The sequence below is a fragment of the Oncorhynchus kisutch genome, unplaced genomic scaffold (genome assembly GCF_002021735.2).
Source record: "Oncorhynchus kisutch isolate 150728-3 unplaced genomic scaffold, Okis_V2 scaffold3219, whole genome shotgun sequence".
In the NCBI taxonomy this organism is placed as follows: Eukaryota; Metazoa; Chordata; class Actinopteri; order Salmoniformes; family Salmonidae; genus Oncorhynchus; species Oncorhynchus kisutch.
The window spans coordinates 82,400-102,557 of record NW_022265164.1 but is presented as its reverse complement, the minus strand read 5'-3'; the positions used below and the strand labels follow the sequence as shown (position 1 = coordinate 102,557).

The 20,158-nt window shown below is 39.4% G+C and overlaps 1 protein-coding gene across 1 annotated transcript in view; it reads left to right on the top strand.

Annotated features, from left to right (window-relative positions):
• The window catches only part of LOC116371432 (zinc finger protein 568-like), a 43,284-nt gene extending 24,311 nt beyond the window's left edge, over positions 1-18,973 (top strand). The window contains exon 2 of the mRNA XM_031820300.1: positions 14,604-18,973. Within this exon, the coding sequence (XP_031676160.1) occupies positions 14,604-15,577 (974 nt within the window). The 3' untranslated portion in view covers positions 15,578-18,973. The remainder of the gene's footprint in view (positions 1-14,603) is intronic.
• Positions 18,974-20,158: the final 1,185 nt, after the last annotated feature.

The window sequence follows — 20,158 nt, the reverse complement described above, 5'->3', positions numbered from 1 at the left end:
ATAAACCAGTCCTTTATGGTTATGGGTTCAGCTGTATAATAAACCAGTCCTTTATGGTTATGGGTTCAGCTGTATAATAAACCAGTCCTTTGTGGTTATGGGTTCAGCTGTACAGGATAAACCAGTCCTTTGTGGTTATGAGTTCAGCTGTATAATAAACCAGTCCTTTATGGTTATGGGTTCAGCTGTACAGGATAAACCAGTCCTTTATGGTTATGGGTTCAGCTGTATAATAAACCAGTCCTTTATGGTTATGGGTTCAGCTGTATAATAAACCAGTCCTTTATGGTTATGGGTTCAGCTGTACAGGATAAACCAGTCCTTTATGGTTATGGGTTCAGCTGTATAATAAACCAGTCCTTTATGGTTATGGGTTCAGCTGTATAATAAACCAGTCCTTTATGGTTATGGGTTCAGCTGTACAGGATAAACCAGTCCTTTATGGTTATGGGTTCAGCTGTACAGGATAAACCAGTCCTTTATGGTTATGGGTTCAGCTGTATAATAAACCAGTCCTTTATGGTTATGGGTTCAGCTGTACAGGATAAACCAGTCCTTTGTGGTTATGGGTTCAGCTGTACAGGATAAACCAGTCCTTTATGGTTATGGGTTCAGCTGTATAATAAACCAGTCCTTTATGGTTATGGGTTCAGCTGTATAATAAACCAGTCCTTTATGGTTATGGGTTCAGCTGTACAGGATAAACCAGTCCTTTATGGTTATGGGTTCAGCTGTATAATAAACCAGTCCTTTATGGTTATGGGTTCAGCTGTATAATAAACCAGTCCTTTGTGGTTATGGGTTCAGCTGTACAGGATAAACCAGTCCTTTATGGTTATGGGTTCAGCTGTATAATAAACCAGTCCTTTGTGGTTATGGGTTCAGCTGTACAGGATAAACCAGTCCTTTGTGGTTATGGGTTCAGCTGTATAATAAACCAGTCCTTTGTGGTTATGGGTTCAGCTGTACAGGATAAACCAGTCCTTTGTGGTTATGGGTTCAGCTGTACAGGATAAACCAGTCCTTTGTGGTTATGGGTTCAGCTGTATAATAAACCAGTCCTTTATGGTTATGGGTTCAGCTGTATAATAAACCAGTCCTTTATGGTTATGGGTTCAGCTGTACAGGATAAACCAGTCCTTTGTGGTTATGGGTTCAGCTGTATAATAAACCAGTCCTTTGTGGTTATGGGTTCAGCTGTACAGGATAAACCAGTCCTTTGTGGTTATGAGTTCAGCTGTATAATAAACCAGTCCTTTATGGTTATGGGTTCAGCTGTATAATAAACCAGTCCTTTATGGTTATGGGTTCAGCTGTATAATAAACCAGTCCTTTATGGTTATGGGTTCAGCTGTACAGGATAAACCAGTCCTTTGTGGTTATGGGTTCAGCTGTATAATAAACCAGTCCTTTGTGGTTATGGGTTCAGCTGTACAGGATAAACCAGTCCTTTGTGGTTATGAGTTCAGCTGTATAATAAACCAGTCCTTTATGGTTATGGGTTCAGCTGTACAGGATAAACCAGTCCTTTGTGGTTATGGGTTCAGCTGTATAATAAACCAGTCCTTTATGGTTATGGGTTCAGCTGTACAGGATAAACCAGTCCTTTATGGTTATGGGTTCAGCTGTATAATAAACCAGTCCTTTATGGTTATGGGTTCAGCTGTATAATAAACCAGTCCTTTATGGTTATGGGTTCAGCTGTACAGGATAAACCAGTCCTTTATGGTTATGGGTTCAGCTGTATAATAAACCAGTCCTTTATGGTTATGGGTTCAGCTGTACAGGATAAACCAGTCCTTTGTGGTTATGGGTTCAGCTGTATAATAAACCAGTCCTTTATGGTTATGGGTTCAGCTGTACAGGATAAACCAGTCCTTTATGGTTATGGGTTCAGCTGTATAATAAACCAGTCCTTTATGGTTATGGGTTCAGCTGTACAGGATAAACCAGTCCTTTGTGGTTATGGGTTCAGCTGTACAGGATAAACCAGTCCTTTATGGTTATGGGTTCAGCTGTACAGGATAAACCAGTCCTTAATGGTTATGGGTTCAGCTGTATAATAAACCAGTCCTTTGTGGTTATGGGTTCAGCTGTACAGGATAAACCAGTCCTTTATGGTTATGGGTTCAGCTGTACAGGATAAACCAGTCCTTTATGGTTATGGGTTCAGCTGTATAATAAACCAGTCCTTTATGGTTATGGGTTCAGCTGTACAGGATAAACCAGTCCTTTATGGTTATGGGTTCAGCTGTACAGGATAAACCAGTCCTTTGTGGTTATGGGTTCAGCTGTACAGGATAAACCAGTCCTTTATGGTTATGGGTTCAGCTGTACAGGATAAACCAGTCCTTTATGGTTATGGGTTCAGCTGTACAGGATAAACCAGTCCTTTATGGTTATGGGTTCAGCTGTATAATAAACCAGTCCTTTATGGTTATGGGTTCAGCTGTACAGGATAAACCAGTCCTTTATGGTTATGGGTTCAGCTGTATAATAAACCAGTCCTTTATGGTTATGGGTTCAGCTGTACAGGATAAACCAGTCCTTTATGGTTATGGGTTCAGCTGTATAATAAACCAGTCCTTTATGGTTATGGGTTCAGCTGTATAATAAACCAGTCCTTTATGGTTATGGGTTCAGCTGTATAATAAACCAGTCCTTTATGGTTATGGGTTCAGCTGTATAATAAACCAGTCCTTTATGGTTATGGGTTCAGCTGTATAATAAACCAGTCCTTTGTGGTTATGGGTTCAGCTGTACAGGATAAACCAGTCCTTTATGGTTATGGGTTCAGCTGTACAGGATAAACCAGTCCTTTATGGTTATGGGTTCAGCTGTATAATAAACCAGTCCTTTATGGTTATGGGTTCAGCTGTATAATAAACCAGTCCTTTATGGTTATGGGTTCAGCTGTACAGGATAAACCAGTCCTTTATGGTTATGGGTTCAGCTGTACAGGATAAACCAGTCCTTTATGGTTATGGGTTCAGCTGTATAATAAACCAGTCCTTTATGGTTATGGGTTCAGCTGTATAATAAACCAGTCCTTTATGGTTATGGGTTCAGCTGTATAATAAACCAGTCCTTTATGGTTATGGGTTCAGCTGTATAATAAACCAGTCCTTTATGGTTATGGGTTCAGCTGTATAATAAACCAGTCCTTTATGGTTATGGGTTCAGCTGTATAATAAACCAGTCCTTTGTGGTTATGGGTTCAGCTGTCCAGGATAAACCAGTCCTTTATGGTTATGGGTTCAGCTGTACAGGATAAACCAGTCCTTTATGGTTATGGGTTCAGCTGTATAATAAACCAGTCCTTTATGGTTATGGGTTCAGCTGTATAATAAACCAGTCCTTTATGGTTATGGGTTCAGCTGTACAGGATAAACCAGTCCTTTATGGTTATGGGTTCAGCTGTATAATAAACCAGTCCTTTATGGTTATGGGTTCAGCTGTATAATAAACCAGTCCTTTATGGTTATGGGTTCAGCTGTACAGGATAAACCAGTCCTTTATGGTTATGGGTTCAGCTGTATAATAAACCAGTCCTTTATGGTTATGGGTTCAGCTGTACAGGATAAACCAGTCCTTTATGGTTATGGGTTCAGCTGTACAGGATAAACCAGTCCTTTATGGTTATGGGTTCAGCTGTACAGGATAAACCAGTCCTTTATGGTTATGGGTTCAGCTGTATAATAAACCAGTCCTTTATGGTTATGGGTTCAGCTGTATAATAAACCAGTCCTTTATGGTTATGGGTTCAGCTGTATAATAAACCAGTCCTTTATGGTTATGGGTTCAGCTGTACAGGATAAACCAGTCCTTTATGGTTATGGGTTCAGCTGTATAATAAACCAGTCCTTTATGGTTATGGGTTCAGCTGTATAATAAACCAGTCCTTTATGGTTATGGGTTCAGCTGTACAGGATAAACCAGTCCTTTATGGTTATGGGTTCAGCTGTATAATAAACCAGTCCTTTATGGTTATGGGTTCAGCTGTACAGGATAAACCAGTCCTTTATGGTTATGGGTTCAGCTGTACAGGATAAACCAGTCCTTTATGGTTATGGGTTCAGCTGTATAATAAACCAGTCCTTTATGGTTATGGGTTCAGCTGTATAATAAACCAGTCCTTTATGGTTATGGGTTCAGCTGTATAATAAACCAGTCCTTTATGGTTATGGGTTCAGCTGTACAGGATAAACCAGTCCTTTGTGGTTATGGGTTCAGCTGTACAGGATAAACCAGTCCTTTATGGTTATGGGTTCAGCTGTATAATAAACCAGTCCTTTATGGTTATGGGTTCAGCTGTACAGGATAAACCAGTCCTTTGTGGTTATGGGTTCAGCTGTACAGGATAAACCAGTCCTTTATGGTTATGGGTTCAGCTGTACAGGATAAACCAGTCCTTTATGGTTATGGGTTCAGCTGTACAGGATAAACCAGTCCTTAATGGTTATGGGTTCAGCTGTATAATAAACCAGTCCTTTATGGTTATGGGTTCAGCTGTATAATAAACCAGTCCTTTATGGTTATGGGTTCAGCTGTACAGGATAAACCAGTCCTTTATGGTTATGGGTTCAGCTGTACAGGATAAACCAGTCCTTTATGGTTATGGGTTCAGCTGTATAATAAACCAGTCCTTTATGGTTATGGGTTCAGCTGTATAATAAACCAGTCCTTTGTGGTTATGGGTTCAGCTGTACAGGATAAACCAGTCCTTTATGGTTATGGGTTCAGCTGTACAGGATAAACCAGTCCTTTATGGTTATGGGTTCAGCTGTATAATAAACCAGTCCTTTATGGTTATGGGTTCAGCTGTACAGGATAAACCAGTCCTTTATGGTTATGGGTTCAGCTGTACAGGATAAACCAGTCCTTTATGGTTATGGGTTCAGCTGTACAGGATAAACCAGTCCTTTATGGTTATGGGTTCAGCTGTACAGGATAAACCAGTCCTTTGTGGTTATGGGTTCAGCTGTACAGGATAAACCAGTCCTTTATGGTTATGGGTTCAGCTGTACAGGATAAACCAGTCCTTTATGGTTATGGGTTCAGCTGTATAATAAACCAGTCCTTTATGGTTATGGGTTCAGCTGTATAATAAACCAGTCCTTTATGGTTATGGGTTCAGCTGTATAATAAACCAGTCCTTTATGGTTATGGGTTCAGCTGTACAGGATAAACCAGTCCTTTATGGTTATGGGTTCAGCTGTATAATAAACCAGTCCTTTGTGGTTATGGGTTCAGCTGTACAGGATAAACCAGTCCTTTATGGTTATGGGTTCAGCTGTATAATAAACCAGTCCTTTATGGTTATGGGTTCAGCTGTATAATAAACCAGTCCTTTATGGTTATGGGTTCAGCTGTACAGGATAAACCAGTCCTTTATGGTTATGGGTTCAGCTGTATAATAAACCAGTCCTTTATGGTTATGGGTTCAGCTGTATAATAAACCAGTCCTTTATGGTTATGGGTTCAGCTGTATAATAAACCAGTCCTTTATGGTTATGGGTTCAGCTGTATAATAAACCAGTCCTTTATGGTTATGGGTTCAGCTGTACAGGATAAACCAGTCCTTTATGGTTATGGGTTCAGCTGTACAGGATAAACCAGTCCTTTATGGTTATGGGTTCAGCTGTATAATAAACCAGTCCTTTATGGTTATGGGTTCAGCTGTACAGGATAAACCAGTCCTTTATGGTTATGGGTTCAGCTGTATAATAAACCAGTCCTTTATGGTTATGGGTTCAGCTGTATAATAAACCAGTCCTTTATGGTTATGGGTTCAGCTGTATAATAAACCAGTCCTTTATGGTTATGGGTTCAGCTGTATAATAAACCAGTCCTTTATGGTTATGGGTTCAGCTGTATAATAAACCAGTCCTTTATGGTTATGGGTTCAGCTGTATAATAAACCAGTCCTTTGTGGTTATGGGTTCAGCTGTATAATAAACCAGTCCTTTATGGTTATGGGTTCAGCTGTATAATAAACCAGTCCTTTATGGTTATGGGTTCAGCTGTATAATAAACCAGTCCTTTATGGTTATGGGTTCAGCTGTATAATAAGCCAGTCCTTTGTGGTTATGGGTTCAGCTGTATAATAAACCAGTCCTTTATGGTTATGGGTTCAGCTGTATAATAAACCAGTCCTTTGTGGTTATGGGTTCAGCTGTACAGGATAAACCAGTCCTTTATGGTTATGGGTTCAGCTGTATAATAAACCAGTCCTTTGTGGTTATGGGTTCAGCTGTACAGGATAAACCAGTCCTTTATGGTTATGGGTTCAGCTGTACAGGATAAACCAGTCCTTTGTGGTTATGGGTTCAGCTGTATAATAAACCAGTCCTTTATGGTTATGGGTTCAGCTGTACAGGATAAGCCAGTCCTTTATGGTTATGGGTTCAGCTGTATAATAAACCAGTCCTTAATGGTTATGGGTTCAGCTGTATAATAAACCAGTCCTTTATGGTTATGGGTTCAGCTGTACAGGATAAACCAGTCCTTTATGGTTATGGGTTCAGCTGTACAGGATAAACCAGTCCTTTATGGTTATGGGTTCAGCTGTATAATAAACCAGTCCTTTATGGTTATGGGTTCAGCTGTATAATAAACCAGTCCTTTATGGTTATGGGTTCAGCTGTACAGGATAAGCCAGTCCTTTATGGTTATGGGTTCAGCTGTATAATAAACCAGTCCTTAATGGTTATGGGTTCAGCTGTATAATAAACCAGTCCTTTATGGTTATGGGTTCAGCTGTATAATAAACCAGTCCTTTGTGGTTATGGGTTCAGCTGTACAGGATAAACCAGTCCTTTATGGTTATGGGTTCAGCTGTATAATAAACCAGTCCTTTGTGGTTATGGGTTCAGCTGTACAGGATAAACCAGTCCTTTATGGTTATGGGTTCAGCTGTACAGGATAAACCAGTCCTTTATGGTTATGGGTTCAGCTGTATAATAAACCAGTCCTTTATGGTTATGGGTTCAGCTGTATAATAAACCAGTCCTTTGTGGTTATGGGTTCAGCTGTATAATAAACCAGTCCTTTGTGGTTATGGGTTCAGCTGTATAATAAACCAGTCCTTTATGGTTATGGGTTCAGCTGTATAATAAACCAGTCCTTTATGGTTATGGGTTCAGCTGTATAATAAACCAGTCCTTTATGGTTATGGGTTCAGCTGTATAATAAACCAGTCCTTTATGGTTATGGGTTCAGCTGTACAGGATAAACCAGTCCTTTATGGTTATGGGTTCAGCTGTACAGGATAAACCAGTCCTTTATGGTTATGGGTTCAGCTGTATAATAAACCAGTCCTTTGTGGTTATGGGTTCAGCTGTACAGGATAAACCAGTCCTTTATGGTTATGGGTTCAGCTGTACAGGATAAACCAGTCCTTTATGGTTATGGGTTCAGCTGTATAATAAACCAGTCCTTTATGGTTATGGGTTCAGCTGTACAGGATAAACCAGTCCTTTATGGTTATGGGTTCAGCTGTATAATAAACCAGTCCTTTATGGTTATGGGTTCAGCTGTATAATAAACCAGTCCTTTGTGGTTATGGGTTCAGCTGTACAGGATAAACCAGTCCTTTATGGTTATGGGTTCAGCTGTATAATAAACCAGTCCTTTGTGGTTATGGGTTCAGCTGTATAATAAACCAGTCCTTTATGGTTATGGGTTCAGCTGTATAATAAACCAGTCCTTTATGGTTATGGGTTCAGCTGTATAATAAACCAGTCCTTTGTGGTTATGGGTTCAGCTGTATAATAAACCAGTCCTTTATGGTTATGGGTTCAGCTGTATAATAAACCAGTCCTTTATGGTTATGGGTTCAGCTGTACAGGATAAACCAGTCCTTTATGGTTATGGGTTCAGCTGTATAATAAACCAGTCCTTTATGGTTATGGGTTCAGCTGTACAGGATAAACCAGTCCTTTATGGTTATGGGTTCAGCTGTACAGGATAAACCAGTCCTTTATGGTTATGGGTTCAGCTGTACAGGATAAACCAGTCCTTTGTGGTTATGGGTTCAGCTGTATAATAAACCAGTCCTTTGTGGTTATGGGTTCAGCTGTATAATAAACCAGTCCTTTGTGGTTATGGGTTCAGCTGTACAGGATAAACCAGTCCTTTATGGTTATGGGTTCAGCTGTACAGGATAAACCAGTCCTTTATGGTTATGGGTTCAGCTGTACAGGATAAACCAGTCCTTTGTGGTTATGGGTTCAGCTGTATAATAAACCAGTCCTTTATGGTTATGGGTTCAGCTGTATAATAAACCAGTCCTTTGTGGTTATGGGTTCAGCTGTATAATAAACCAGTCCTTTATGGTTATGGGTTCAGCTGTATAATAAACCAGTCCTTTGTGGTTATGGGTTCAGCTGTATAATAAACCAGTCCTTTATGGTTATGGGTTCAGCTGTATAATAAACCAGTCCTTTATGGTTATGGGTTCAGCTGTACAGGATAAACCAGTCCTTTATGGTTATGGGTTCAGCTGTACAGGATAAACCAGTCCTTTGTGGTTATGGGTTCAGCTGTACAGGATAAACCAGTCCTTTGTGGTTATGGGTTCAGCTGTATAATAAACCAGTCCTTTATGGTTATGGGTTCAGCTGTATAATAAACCAGTCCTTTATGGTTATGGGTTCAGCTGTATAATAAACCAGTCCTTTATGGTTATGGGTTCAGCTGTACAGGATAAACCAGTCCTTTATGGTTATGGGTTCAGCTGTACAGGATAAACCAGTCCTTTATGGTTATGGGTTCAGCTGTATAATAAACCAGTCCTTTGTGGTTATGGGTTCAGCTGTACAGGATAAACCAGTCCTTTAGGTTATGGGTTCAGCTGTACAGGATAAACCAGTCCTTTATGGTTATGGGTTCAGCTGTACAGGATAAACCAGTCCTTTATGGTTTATGGGTTCAGCTGTACAGGATAAACCAGTCCTTTATGGTTATGGGTTCAGCTGTACAGGATAAACCAGTCCTGTGTGGTTATGGGTTCAGCTGTACAGGATAAACCAGTCTTTATGTTATGGTTCATGCTGTATAATAAACCGTCTTTATGGTTATGGGTTCGCTGTATAATAAACCAGTCCTTTATGGTTATGGGTTCAGCTGTATAATAAACCAGTCCTTTATGGTTATGGGTTCAGCTGATATAAACCAGTCCTTTATGGTTATGGGTTCAGCTGTATAATAAACCAGTCCTTTATGGTTATGGGTTCAGCTGTATAATAAACCAGTCCTTATGGTTATGGGTTCAGCTGTATAATAAACCAGTCCTTGTGGTTATGGGTTCAGCTGTATATTAACACCAGTCCTTAGTGGTTATGGGGTCCAGCTGTATAATAAACCAGTCCTTTATGGTTATGGGTTCAGCTGTACAGGATAAACCAGTCCTTTATGGTTATGGGTTCAGCTGTACAGGATAAACCAGTCCTTTATGGTTATGGGTTCAGCTGTACAGGATAAACCAGTCCTTTGTGGTTATGGGTTCAGCTGTATAATAAACCAGTCCTTTATGGTTATGGGTTCAGCTGTATAATAAACCAGTCCTTTATGGTTATGGGTTCAGCTGTATAATAAACCAGTCCTTTATGGTTATGGGTTCAGCTGTATAATAAACCAGTCCTTTATGGTTATGGGTTCAGCTGTATAATAAACCAGTCCTTTGTGGTTATGGGTTCAGCTGTACAGGATAAACCAGTCCTTTATGGTTATGGGTTCAGCTGTACAGGATAAACCAGTCCTTTATGGTTATGGGTTCAGCTGTATAATAAACCAGTCCTTTATGGTTATGGGTTCAGCTGTACAGGATAAACCAGTCCTTAATGGTTATGGGTTCAGCTGTATAATAAACCAGTCCTTTATGGTTATGGGTTCAGCTGTATAATAAACCAGTCCTTTATGGTTATGGGTTCAGCTGTACAGGATAAACCAGTCCTTTGTGGTTATGGGTTCAGCTGTACAGGATAAACCAGTCCTTTATGGTTATGGGTTCAGCTGTACAGGATAAACCAGTCCTTTATGGTTACGGGGTTCAGCTGTACAGGATAAACCAGTCCTTTATGGTTATGGGTTCAGCTGTATAATAAGCCAGTCCTTTATGGTTATGGGTTCAGCTGTACAGGATAAACCAGTCCTTTATGGTTATGGGTTCAGCTGTATAATAAACCAGTCCTTTATGGTTATGGGTTCAGCTGTATAATAAACCAGTCCTTTATGGTTATGGGTTCAGCTGTACAGGATAAACCAGTCCTTTATGGTTATGGGTTCAGCTGTACAGGATAAACCAGTCCTTTGTGGTTATGGGTTCAGCTGTATAATAAACCAGTCCTTTATGGTTATGGGTTCAGCTGTATAATAAACCAGTCCTTTGTGGTTATGGGTTCAGCTGTATAATAAACCAGTCCTTTGTGGTTATGGGTTCAGCTGTATAATAAACCAGTCCTTTGTGGTTATGGGTTCAGCTGTATAATAAACCAGTCCTTTATGGTTATGGGTTCAGCTGTACAGGATAAACCAGTCCTTTATGGTTATGAGTTCAGCTGTACAGGATAAACCAGTCCTTTATGGTTATGGGTTCAGCTGTACAGGATAAACCAGTCCTTTATGGTTATGGGTTCAGCTGTACAGGATAAACCAGTCCTTTATGGTTATGGGTTCAGCTGTACAGGATAAACCAGTCCTTTATGGTTATGGGTTCAGCTGTACAGGATAAACCAGTCCTTTATGGTTATGGGTTCAGCTGTACAGGATAAACCAGTCCTTTATGGTTATGGGTTCAGCTGTACAGGATAAACCAGTCCTTTATGGTTATGGGTTCAGCTGTACAGGATAAACCAGTCCTTAATGGTTATGGGTTCAGCTGTATAATAAACCAGTCCTTTATGGTTATGGGTTCAGCTGTATAATAAACCAGTCCTTTATGGTTATGGGTTCAGCTGTATAATAAACCAGTCCTTTATGGTTATGGGTTCAGCTGTATAATAAACCAGTCCTTAATGGTTATGGGTTCAGCTGTATAATAAACCAGTCCTTTATGGTTATGGGTTCAGCTGTATAATAAACCAGTCCTTAATGGTTATGGGTTCAGCTGTACAGGATAAACCAGTCCTTTATGGTTATGGGTTCAGCTGTATAATAAACCAGTCCTTTATGGTTATGGGTTCAGCTGTACAGGATAAACCAGTCCTTTATGGTTATGGGTTCAGCTGTATAATAAACCAGTCCTTTATGGTTATGGGTTCAGCTGTACAGGATAAACCAGTCCTTTATGGTTATGGGTTCAGCTGTATAATAAACCAGTCCTTTATGGTTATGGGTTCAGCTGTATAATAAACCAGTCCTTTGTGGTTATGGGTTCAGCTGTACAGGATAAACCAGTCCTTTATGGTTATGGGTTCAGCTGTACAGGATAAACCAGTCCTTTATGGTTATGGGTTCAGCTGTATAATAAACCAGTCCTTTATGGTTATGGGTTCAGCTGTACAGGATAAACCAGTCCTTTATGGTTATGGGTTCAGCTGTATAATAAACCAGTCCTTTATGGTTATGGGTTCAGCTGTACAGGATAAACCAGTCCTTTATGGTTATGGGTTCAGCTGTACAGGATAAACCAGTCCTTTGTGGTTATGGGTTCAGCTGTATAATAAACCAGTCCTTTATGGTTATGGGTTCAGCTGTATAATAAACCAGTCCTTTATGGTTATGGGTTCAGCTGTATAATAAACCAGTCCTTTGTGGTTATGGGTTCAGCTGTATAATAAACCAGTCCTTTATGGTTATGGGTTCAGCTGTACAGGATAAACCAGTCCTTTATGGTTATGGGTTCAGCTGTACAGGATAAACCAGTCCTTTATGGTTATGGGTTCAGCTGTACAGGATAAACCAGTCCTTAATGGTTATGGGTTCAGCTGTATAATAAACCAGTCCTTTATGGTTATGGGTTCAGCTGTATAATAAACCAGTCCTTTATGGTTATGGGTTCAGCTGTACAGGATAAACCAGTCCTTTATGGTTATGGGTTCAGCTGTACAGGATAAACCAGTCCTTTATGGTTATGGGTTCAGCTGTATAATAAACCAGTCCTTTATGGTTATGGGTTCAGCTGTACAGGATAAACCAGTCCTTTATGGTTATGGGTTCAGCTGTACAGGATAAACCAGTCCTTAATGGTTATGGGTTCAGCTGTATAATAAACCAGTCCTTCCTACAGAGATGATGGTAAACACAGACCGGTCCCGGTTGATAATGATGGTAAACACAGACCGGTCCCGGTTGATAATGATGGTAAACACAGACCGGTCCCGGTTGATAATGATGGTAAACACAGACCGGTCCCGGTTGATAATGATGGTAAACACAGACCGGTCCCAGTTGGTTATGATGGTAAACACAGACCGGTCCCGGTTGATAATGATGGTAAACACAGACCGGTCCCAGTTGGTAATGATGGTAACACAGACCATTCCCAGTTGATAATGATGATAAACACAGACAGGTCCCAGTTGGTAATGATGGTAAACACAGGCCGGTCCCAGTTGGTAATGATGGTAAACACAGACCGGTCCCAGTTGGTAAAGATGTTAAACACAGACCGGTCCCAGTTGATAATGATGGTAAACACAGACCGGTCCCAGTTGGTAATGATGGTAAACATAGACCGGTCCCAGTTGGTAATGGTCCTAACTAATAATGATGATATAAAACAGGTTCTAACTGATAATGATGGTATTAAACAGGTTCTAACTGATAATGATGGTAAAACAGGTTCTAACTGATAATGATGGTAAACACAGACCGGTCCCAGTTGATAATGATGGTAAACACAGACCGGTCCCAGTTGATAATGATGGTAAACACAGACAGGTCCCAGTTGATAATGATGGTAAACACAGACCGGTCCCAGTTGGTAATGGTTCTAACTGATAATGATGGTATAAAACAGGTTCTAACTGATAATGATGGTAAAACAGGTTCTAACTGATAATGATGGGATAACAGGTTCTAACTGATAATGATGGTATTAAACAGGTTCTAACTGATAATGATGGTAAAACAGGTTCTAACTGATAATGATGGTATAAAACAGGTTCTAACGGATAATGACGGTATAAAACAGGTTCTAACTGATAATGATGGTATAACAGGTTCTAACTGATAATGATGATAAAACAGGTTCTAACTGATAATGATGGTATAAAACAGGTTCTAACTGATAATGATGGTATAACAGGTTCTAACTGATAATGATGATAAAACAGGTTCTAACTGATAATGATGGTAAAACAGGTTCTAACTGATAATGATGGGATAACAGGTTCTAACTGATAATGATGGTACAAACAGGTTCTAACTGATAATGATGGTATAACAGGTTCTAACTGATAATGATGGTATAAAACAGGTTCTAACTGATAATGATAGTATAAAACAGGTTCTAACTGATAATGATGGTAAAACAGGTTCCAGTTGATATTGTTGGAAAACCCCGTATGTACCATTATAGACCCACCTTAATAACCCCTTATGTACCAGTCTAGCCCCGCCTTAATCCCTTATGTACCATTCTAGCCCCATCTTAACCCCTTATGCACCATTCTAGCCCCATCTTAACCCGGTTTGTACCATTCTAGCCCCATATTAACCTATTTTTTACCATTCTAGTCCCATTTAACCCCTTATGTACCATTCTAGCCCCCTCTTAGCCCCTTATGTACCATTCTAGCCCCATCTTAACCCATCATGTACCATTCTAGCCCCATCTTAACCCATCATGTACCATTCTAGCCCCATCTTAACCCCTTATGTACCATTCTAGTAGCAAACCAACAATTAGCCATTAAGTGGAGATTCGTTTATGAATTTCCTGGGAGGGCTGTGGGACAGTGGAGATTAGTTTATGAATTTCCTGGCTGGGCTGTGGGACAGTGGAGATTAGTTTTGAATTGCAATTTGCAAACCAAATGCTAGGCTGTAAAGCATGGGGTAATAATGTCTCAATGAGTCTTTCTAGTGGATAATAGTTTCTGAATTTCCTGGCAGGGCTGTGGGACAGTGGAGATTAGTTTATGAATTTCCTGGCAGGGCTGTGGAACAGTGGAGATTAGTTGATGAATTTCCTGGCAGGGCTGTGGGACAGTGGATGTGTAGAAATAATTCAAATGGAACTGTTAACAGCCATTACCCGGGATTAACGTGAATAACTAACAGCTATCAACCAATCAGCATCCAGGATCCACATTTTGTGTTTCATAATGAGGGCTCTAGTCTGGATTAAACCGCATAGGAAAACAGTTTTATAATGGTCAGTCAGGTCTGTCTGTTTAACTAAATATTCTGTTTAACTAAATACTCATTTTATTATAATAATAATAATCAACCAATCAGCATTAATAATAATAATAATCAACCAATCAACCAATCAGCATTTTATAATGATAATAATCAACCAATCAGCATTTTATAATGATAATAATCAACCAATCAGCATTTTATAATGATTTTATTTTGAAGGATCTAGTCTGGATTAAACCTCATAGGAAAACAGTTTTATATGTTTAACTAAATACTCTGTTTGTCTTTGGCAGGAGAGAGACCAGACTCTCCATCTGACAGCAGAGAGAGTCCTTCAGGGGAACCAGACCCTGAGACCCCAGCGATGCAACACCACTGCTCCCAGTGTAATATGAGTTTTAAGTGGTTATGGAAGCTGAAAGAGCATGAAAGGAAACACACTGGAGAAAAGCCCTTCCAATGCTCCCAGTGTGGAAATAGATTCTCACGATCACATGACCTAAAATCACATGAGAGGACACACACAGGGGAAAAACCTCACAATTGCTCACAGTGTGGAAAGCTTTTTTCCCATTTAGGGAACCTGAACAAACATAAGAGAATACACTCTGGAGAGAAGCCTTACCCCTGTTCCCATTGTGGAAAGAATTTTAGGTTGTCAGGTAACCTGAAAACGCATGAGAGGACACACACAGGGGAGAAACCTTACCATTGCTCCCTGTGTGGCAAGGATTTTACCAAGTTGGGGAACCTGAAAGATCACGAGAAGAAACACACAGGAGAAAAGCCTTACCACTGCTCCAATTGTGGAAAGAGATTTTCAACGTCATCAGACTTAAAAAAGCATGAGATGACGCACACCGGGGAGAAATCTTACCATTGCTCTCAGTGTGGAAATAGTTTCTTACGATCACATGACCTGAGATCACATGAGCGGACACACACAGGGGAAAAACCACACAGTTGTTCCCAGTGTGGAAAGTGTTTTTTGCATTTAGGGAACCTGAACAAACATAAGAAAATACACTCTGGAGAGAAGCCTTACCCCTGTTCCCATTGTGGAAAATTCTTTAGGTCGTTAGATAACATGAGGGAGCATGAGAAGACACACGCCGGGAAGAAGCTTTACCATTGCGCCTTGTGCGGAAAGAGATATTCACGATCACATGACCTAAAATCACATAAAAGGAAACACACGGGGGAAGGAAACACAAAGGGGAAAAACCACACAGTTGGTCCCAGTGTGGAAAGAATCACACACAGTTAGAGAACCATTCCCGTTGTGTGGAACTATATTTTCCCGATCACATCACCTAAATTCACATAAAAGGAAACACACAGGGGAAAAACCACACAGTTGGTCCCGGTGTGGAAAGAATCACACACAGTTAGAGAACCGTTCCCATTGTGTGGAACTATATTTTCCCGATCACATGACCTAAATTCACATCAAATCTAACCAAGCTATATTTATTCAGCACATTTCAGACATGGAGTGGAACACAATGGGCTTCACAGGAAAAAACTATGAAAACAAAAACTGAAATATTTACTACACAAGAAACATAAGAGGATATAAAAAAACTAAAGATTAACAATATAAACATTTGTGCCCAGCTGTGGATAAAACACTGCTAGCATTTGTCTGCTCTATTTTCATGATGGCTAGCAGCTAATTGCTACTTAACACTGCTAGCATTTGTCTGCTCCATTTTCACGATGGCTAGCAGCTAATTGCTACTTAACACTGCTAGCATTTGTCTGCTCCATTTTCACGATGGCTAGCAGCTAATTGCTACTTAACACTGCTAGCATTTGTCTGCTCCATTTTCAAGATGGCTAGCAGCTAATTGCTACTTAACACTGCTAGCATTTGTCTGCTCCATTTTCACGATGGCTAGCAGCTAATTGCTACTTAACACTGCTAGCATTTGTCTGCTCCATTTTCACGATGGCTAGCAGCTAATTGCTACTTAACACTGCTAGCATTTGTCTGCTCCATTTTCACGATGGCTAGCAGCTAATTGCTACTTAACACTGCTAGCATTTTCTGCTCCATTTTCATGATGGCTAGCAGCTAATTGCTACTTAACACTGCTAGCATTTGTCTGCTCCATTTTCACGATGGCTAGCAGCTAATTGCTACTTAACACTGCTAGCATTTTCTGCTCCATTTTCATGATGGCTAGCAGCTAATTGCTACTTAACACTGCTAGCATTTGTAACCAGTAGCAATGTTTTTTTTTGTTTGTTTTTGTTTTCTTGTGGAATATTACAACATACAATCTACCTGCAGCGAAGCCGTTCAACATTTACATTACATTCAGCCATCTAGCAGACTCCCGTCCAGAGTGACCCACAGGAGCAACCAGGCTCAAGCGTCCCGCCCATAGGGATGTCGACAGATCTTCCAACAAGTCAAATCGAGGACTCAAACCATTTATATATATATATATATTTTGTGAAATGAATACCAAGTATGTCTACTTCACCATCAGCCCATTTTACAGGTAAACTACAGGATCATGTAAAAGCTGTTTTTTTGGTAAAGGTCCAATACGCAATATTGTAGACTTGTCATAAAAGTTATCTTCAATGAGACAGTGAGACAGCTTGAGGACTTAATATAAAACTTGAGTCATCGGCACCTTTTTGTTTTTTAAGCCTTGGATTTCTAATCGTCTAATGTTGTTGTTATGATGTCATGATTTATGATGTTAGAATGCTTTAATGTTGTTGTTATGATGTCATGATTTATGATGTTAGAATCCTCTAATGTTGTTGTTATGATGTCATGATTTATGATGTTAGAGCCGATTTTGACATGTTGGTATAAAAAACCGAACATACAAGAGCTCCATGTACGTGTGTGTAAATATATGAAATGTGAATGTATATGGTGTATTAGTATTAGGTACCTTTTATGAAATATATGAAATATGAATGTATATGGTGTATTAGTATTAGGTACCTTTTATGATTGACATTTATCTGATTGAGATATATTCCTTTATTAGTAACTTTGTGTTTGGCTCCTCCCCCTCCCCTCTCGCCCATTCATTGTACTGTGGTAAGTGTGTTAGTGATAGGAGTAAGGCAGGAAGTTGGGACTTCGGGGTGAGGGGTGAGGGGAGTCCTAGCTAGACGCGGGTGCGGTATAGTCTTTTGACCATTCAGACATATGAACAGGCCGTCTTATGTAATTTTCACATCAAGTAATCTATGCTTTTAAGTTGATTGGAGAATCATTTATTTGTTAGATATAAGAAGAATAAACCTTTTTGTTGCACCATATCCCTGGATCTCATTGGATGTTTTTTGCCGGTTGGGAACTTTGAATGTGGACTGTACGCATCCGAAACAACCCTGCTTCAGGTTTGGGCAGTGGCTGTGGTCAATATGTAAGGAAGCCACTACAGTTGTTATTTGATCTGATTTTAATAGCTAGCATTTAGATGGCCGTAACGAATAGATGTGTTGACAGAGGACACCCTTGTTTAACTCTTGACAATTCAACACTCTCTGAGAAGTAGCCACTGTTTACTATTTCACAGCTGGGGTTGCTACACATAACTTTTACCTATTGAATAAGAGGCCTTTTCAAAATCCGCTATAAATACCAGGCCTGACTTCTTAGATGTTTCATGGTGCTCTATTATTTCTAGTAGTTGTCGTATTTTATCTCCAATGTATCGTCCATGTTAAAAACCTGTCTTATCAGGATGAACAATACCTGGTAAAACCCTTTTTTAATTCGGAGTGCTATGCTTTTCGCTAGTATTTTTTGCATCACAATATTGATGTGTAAGATGCCTCCATTTTTTTTTTAGACAGACTGGGTCTTTGTATTTGCCATCTGGGTCTTGTTTTAATAATAGTGAAATCAGACCTTCCTGCTGAGTACCTGACAGACTCCCATTTCTATATGGGCTAGTTAAAACAAGCTAACAATGGAGCTTTGAGTATATCAAAGAAGGCTTGATATACCTCTACCTGTATGCCATCAAGCTCTGGGGGTTTTCCACACTAAAAGGATTTACTAGCCTCAAAAAATTATTCCTCTGTAATTTGGCCCTCGCAATGGTCTTTCTGTGCATTTGTTAATTTTCCATTTTTTTTTTTTGAGGGAAAGAATTCCTTACAGTAGTCATCATTCAGAGCATGAGACGGAAAGGAACATATCTACTTAAAATATTTAGCTTCCTCTTTTAAAATATAATTTGGAGAATCATAGATGACTTTGTCTTTAATAAGTTTCTGCCAATTATTTTTGTTAGGGTTGCTGTTACGGATACAGGTATCCTGTGTTCTTTTCTCTGTTGTCGTGGTTATTTCGTTCACCCTTTTACTTTGTCACAATAATAATTTGCATGAGTTATGTTACGGGTCTCATTACCATCCCACCCTAGACTGTCGGGCCAAAAGGGATTCGTAACAGTTGCTGTGTTGGAGATTCAGGAAGTGCAGAATTTGGTGCATTTGCTTTATTTTTGTAATAGATTACATTAGATCGTTTTTGGAATAAGTTCCTCAAGTTCTTTTTTGTTTTTTTTCTCTAACCTATTTTGTATCTCTGTAGTATTGTCTTTATTGCGGTCTACCTGAACTATAGATTCATGTATTTCCATTGTTAGTCTTGTCTCTTTAGACAGAAACAACTTTTTTTTAAATTATTATTGATGAATGTTGAATTGAATGACCTCTGAAAGCTACATTTAAAGGTATCCCAAACGATAAGGGGATTTGCTGAACCTATATTGTAATGGGAAAAAAACGGTTGTAAATTATTTAGTCTTATTTAAGAATAAATTGTCCTGCAGTAGACTTTGATACAATTTCAATATCCCCATCCACATGAAGGCCAATTAGATGATGGTCTGATCACATTCTGTCTCCTATCAATACTTGTTTAACCTTTGATGTGAGAGAGAAAGAGACAAGAAAGTAGTCAAGACGACTAGATTAATTATGTCTCCTCCATGTATATCGTAATAGGTCAGGGGTTGTTAGTCCATAATATTTGTGATCTCCGTAAGGGCACGGTGATGAGTGATTACCTATTCATATTCTTTAATTTATAAAGAAACTACACATGAGATAACTAACAAAAACAACAAATGTGAGAAAACCTAAAACAGTCCCATCTGGTGCAAACACAAAGACAGGAACAATCACCCACAAACACACAGTGACACCCAGGCTACCTAAGTATGATTCTCAATCAGAGACAACTAATGACACCTGCCTCTGATTGAGAACCATACTAGGCCGAAACATAGAAAACCCCAAATCATAGAAAATCAAACATAGACTGCCCACCCAACTCACGCCCTGACCATACTAACTAAATACAGAACACAGGAAATAAAGGTCAGAACGTGACAATATCGATGATCTATTTTTTCCATCCACTTTTATATTCAAAAGGAGCCACCTTCCTTGCGAATAATTCTTGACTGTTTACACATTCGGATCGACATTTTTGATAATTAATATCATCACACCTTTTGAGTTCCTTTGTCCACATGACAGAACACTATTTCACCAACCCCATTTCCTTTTCCCACGCAGCTTCATCTCAGGATGTAGATTAAGTTTCCTGTAAATAATATATGTTATATTCCTTTTCTTTCAGCCGCATAAAGACTGATCTTTTCCTATAATGTCTTAAACCGTAACAATTCTAACTGGCTATACTTATTGTAGCCCTTACTGTAACTAGACACTGTTCTCAGTCTAAATGGACCATGATTAGTGCTTGTAAAGTTACTGCCATAAGAGGTATTATGAAGGTCAAAAATAGAGATTTCAAATGTCTGATGTTTAGAATTCAAGAAACAGGTTCAAG